We start from the raw sequence: 4,781 nt of genomic DNA, 5'->3' as shown, positions 1-4,781 counted from the left end.
GAGATGAGTAATAAAATCGATAGAAATGATCGGTTAAAATTGACATTTTCTTTCACCGCACAAATGTCGTACAGGGTAGCTCAGTGTCGGGAAAACTGAGTGCAGGGTGGCTTCACAAATAGATGCGAGAAATTAAAAGAATTTAAATGTTTAAGCGAAAATTAAAATAAATTTACTATTAACAATATATTATTCACCGAAGGCCCAAGTAGCTAGTGTTTTTTTTTTTATTTTTAAGTTAGTGTAATATTTTATATTATTCTAATAAATAATAATAATAATAATAATAACAATATACTAAATTTTCAATATATAAATTTTCCATTAAAAACACATCTTTTTAGGATAAATAAGTGAACCCGCACATCAATAGAAATGTAAAAATAATGTTATACTTTGATTAAAAAAAGTTTTATATTTTTATTACCTTTTTTTTAATCTAAAATATAGAAAGAAAGGAAAACAAAGTACGTCAATGCGCAAAGGATTCGATGGTACGGTCACATTTTACGAATGCGCAACGATATAACTCTAAAAAAGATATTCGAAACAAATCCACAAGGCGACAGACGAAGAGGCCGGCCGAGAAAACGACGGAGAGGTGACATCGAAGGCGATTTTGGAGCTATGGGCATAACTGAAAAGCTGATGACCGAGTGACGTGGACACGAATTTAACGGAAGCAATGGTTCATCCCGAACTGTGATGCTATAATGATGATGATGAAGGAAAACAGTATAGTAATTTTCGAATATATGTGCACGTATTTTATTTTATTATTATATTTAAGAACTTTCCTTAATTTAGAAATTAGTCCTAAAATTCATAAAAATGTAAAGCAACTATTATAAAAAAAATAATAATAAAAATAATTAAATATTGAAAACACAAAAGTTGTATATATCTTAATCTTAGTAATTAGATAGAAATTAGTCCTAAAATTCATAAAAATGTAAAGCAACTATTATAAAAAAAATAATAATAAAAATAATTAAATATTGAAAACACAAAAGTTGTATATATCTTAATCAATTATATTTGAGATGTTTTTTGGTTTTATTTTTATACCAGCAATTACTCATGCGCTGCCGTGATGTTGGCGGAGCTTCTGGGCTGAAGTGTTAGGAGGAGGCTATAGATTGCGATTTTCAGTGGGCTTTGTCTGTACTTCATAGCTTTTCACTTATCGCTGTCGTGTTTTCTGTGAAGGAAAGGAAGCTATAGAACCCGATTCTCAGTATGTTGGATTTTGTTTGGATCTATCGACATCCGCAATCAGTTCGAATCTCGTCACAATGATAAATAGTGTGACTTGGAATCCAGCTACTGAGTGGCTCATGATACGCGACTTTTGGGTTTCCGTCTTATTCATCTCCACGGAACTACACGAAGATTAAGCGTCAGAGATTTTACTTATTCTTGATTGACGCTCTTATCGTCGCAGCTATGGTTATTTCCTGTCCATAGAATCACTTATGAAAGTAAAAGTTTTTGAGCAAATCGCGCAAAATAACTATTTCTTAACGAACTCAGCTGGTTTGAACTAAAGAGGATTTCCAAAAAGTGCAGTCTCCGCTCCTCAAAAGAAACTTCATGCATAGCCTCACCAAAAATTAATTAAGTATACTTTGAGGATTTTTATTTTTTAGTTTATAGTTTTATTACAAAATTTCCAATACACACTTCCCCCCACACGCTTCAGTTCAATTTGTAATCGCCGAAAGCGCGCACATGCTCCCTGATGCGCACCGAATTGATGGCAATGAAACCGCTCGCATCGTTCGCCACATAACCGCCATGTACATCCATGGAGACCAGCTCTTCGTTGTACAAACCACCCGACTCCTTGGCCGACTTGCGTGCAATGGCGCGCGCATAACCCGGTGCCAATTCAACAATTACCTCACCGCTTACGTGTTCCTGTGAGATTTCAATGCAACGACGTGCGTATTGTGCCTCCGGACTGAACCAGAAACCATTGTACACATAATCGGCCATGCGATTACGTAAAATTTGCTTGGTGCGCAACACTTCACGATCCAAACAGAATACTTCCAAATCCTGATGGGCGGTGAAGAGTATATTACCGCCGGGAGTTTCGTAGACGCCACGCGACTTCAGCCCTACAAAACGATTCTCCACAATATCAATACGTCCAATGCCGTAGGCGCCACCTACTTCGTTCAGAAATTGCAGAATTTCAAAAGGTTTTGTGTACTGTTTACCCGTCGATTGATCGACGACGAGGGTGGGTAGACCGCTGGAGAAGTGCACCGAAACACGTTTGGGTGATTTTGGTGCCTTGGTATTTGGATCGACCGTCATTTCGTACAGTGATTCGGGTGCGACATGGAAGGGATCTTCTAAAACGCCAGACTCGTAGCTGATATGCAGGATATTGGCATCTGTACTCCAAGGGGCGGCTGGTTTCGCACTCACTGGTATGCCGTGCTTTTTGGCGTATTCGATGAGATCCAAACGGCCTTGGAAGCGTTTGCAAAATTCATCATCACGCCACGGTGCAATGATCTGCGAACAAAAAGGCAAATGAAATTATGTAACACACGAAAAGGGATCGAAATGAGAGTAGGATAGATTAGAGTTTGAGTCCGCCTTTCGCAGCCAAAGTTAGATTTCAAGAAAATTATATTCTCTCTAAATGGAGAGTCCGCATGCACAAGTTACATACGTTCTCTCAAGTTCCTTAAAAATACTCACCTTAATATGAGGCAGCAGCGCATATGCGTTCAACTCGAAGCGCACTTGATCGTTCCCTTTGCCGGTGGCGCCGTGCGCTAAATACTTGGCGTCATACTTTTTAGCCGCCTCGACTAGCGCGACGGAGATGCAGGGGCGCGCCAATGAGGTGCCCAACAAATAGCGCTCCTCATAAATCAAGCCCATTTGAATGGCTGGCCAGATGTAGTGCTCAACGAATTTCTCTTTCACGTCGGTAACAATGACATCAGATGCGCCAATTTTCAATGCCTTCTGACGTGCCGCCTCAAAGTCTTCCTTTTGTCCAACATCGGCCATCAAACAGATCACTTCATATCCCTTGTCCAACAACCATTTCAGGATGCAGCTGGTATCCAGACCACCGGAATAAGCTAAAATCACTTTCTCAACCATAATGCGCAACTGTTGGGGTAGAACTGAACTTTCACGACTACCATTCGAACGTATTTGAGACAAATACGATGCTAAGAGGAATCAAGATTTTGCAACAAGTATTTACTCTTTATCAATTTCAAAGGTGAGCGCGTGTGCGTTTGCCTGATAAGAGGAGTAAAAATTAGAAGATTTAAGTGGACGCAATCAAATAGTTTTAGAGATAATATAAAACATAAATAAGTTCCCGTAACAAACTCTCAAGCTTGTGGTAGTTATTCTGAGTTTGGGTGATGATAAGGGAATTTTATTTGTCTCGAACTTTGTCAGATCTCTGTAGCATACGTAGGAGTTTGTACCCAGTAGAACTTATGAGCATACTTCGAGTAGTGCCGGAGTACAACCCTCTTTTCTTTTGTTTCTTTGTAGAGAAGGTGAAGCATCAAAGGCCTGAGGCCGAAGCCGTGGTGTGGGACTTTAACCCACTAAAATTACAGGATCACAGAGCTTGTCACTGTTGGTAGGAGTTGCCGCATGCTTGGTCGAGGACCGGCGATGTAGGGCATTAGCCTCCACCGCGCACCATTTATTCGTGTAGCTTTGTCACTTACTGACTGTAGATGCTGCTGCTTGAATGTCATACACGCAATCGATGAACACTCCTAAGTATTTTATATGTGGCTGGAACGTGATGTTATGGTCACCAACTGTAATAGTTGATTCCTCACACATCTGTCGTGTACTCAAAAGGACCAATTCGGTTTTATGATACGCCAAGTCGAGTTTTGCCTTTTCGCAGCCATCGTTGCACTCTTGAGATATCATTGTTACACAATGCCTGCAGTGTGTCAAGGTTTTTTTTTGTCGGGACAGACTAGTAAGTACAGCACTCAGACACAATTAAATCCATTGTACTGCACTCGGACTCCCTTTTTTATTTTCTTTAAATCTACTCGACCTCCGAAGAAATCTGAGTAGATCTTGTGGTGCCAAAGATCCAAGGTGGACGCTTTTTAACACTAATCAGTGCCAAAGACCTCAAACCTGATTCGAAGGCAGAGCAGACGCACAGAAACTGGTTCGCCGCCTCATTCTCTGCTGGGCAGAGTGCACTGCCTGAGATGCTCACCTTTTCCATGTGCTTTGCCCATAGAAAGTGGCTCGTCATCACTCCAACCAGCTTCCTACAGTTCCCTCTGCTTAGAGAAGGAGGAACTGCGACAGTCTATCGGACATGACAGGTAAGATCAGTTTTGTCCATCTCCTCAGCCTGTCAAGCTCGGTTGCGGGTTAGAGTAATCCGTTTGCTAACCGTGGCTTTGATGGCTGCAGAAGTGAGTGGCAGAACGGGCCCCGGGCAAAGAAAGTTGGTGTCATCTATTATAATCCTTTGAGTATACAGTCACTTGCCACTGCTCTCTATCCTTCTGTGTAGAACCATCTTAGTTTGTAGACACTCTCTTTTGTGCCTTCTACTCTTCACAGTACCTCGTCCAGATCTAGTTCTCTGAATAAATTATAGATGCAGCTAAAATCATGTGATCATGAGCTGATCTTTTCCAGCTGTACTAGGCCGGGATCTTTTCTTCTTATTTTTGCAGATAGGTCGCTGAATCGATAAAAGTTATTAGACAGATAACTGCGCAGTCTAAAATGACCGGTGAGAAAGA

The 4,781-nt window shown here is 40.7% G+C and overlaps 1 protein-coding gene across 1 annotated transcript; it reads right to left on the bottom strand.

Annotated features, from left to right (window-relative positions):
- Nucleotides 1-1,622: 1,622 nt before the first annotated feature.
- On the bottom strand, nucleotides 1,623-3,191 carry LOC129239339 (argininosuccinate synthase). The gene is made up of 2 exons (XM_054874776.1): nucleotides 2,719-3,191; nucleotides 1,623-2,529 (listed from the first exon to the last, which is right to left on the bottom strand). Exons 1-2 carry the CDS (start codon nucleotides 3,130-3,132, stop codon nucleotides 1,699-1,701), a joined length of 1,245 nt encoding a protein of 414 aa, XP_054730751.1. The 5' UTR covers nucleotides 3,133-3,191; the 3' UTR covers nucleotides 1,623-1,698.
- Between the last annotated feature and the right edge of the window lie 1,590 nt (nucleotides 3,192-4,781).

This window comes from Anastrepha obliqua, chromosome 2 (genome assembly GCF_027943255.1).
Source record: "Anastrepha obliqua isolate idAnaObli1 chromosome 2, idAnaObli1_1.0, whole genome shotgun sequence".
In the NCBI taxonomy this organism is placed as follows: Eukaryota; Metazoa; Arthropoda; class Insecta; order Diptera; family Tephritidae; genus Anastrepha; species Anastrepha obliqua.
Note: the sequence above shows the minus strand (reverse complement) of the source record. Positions and strands in the feature narration are given on the sequence as shown.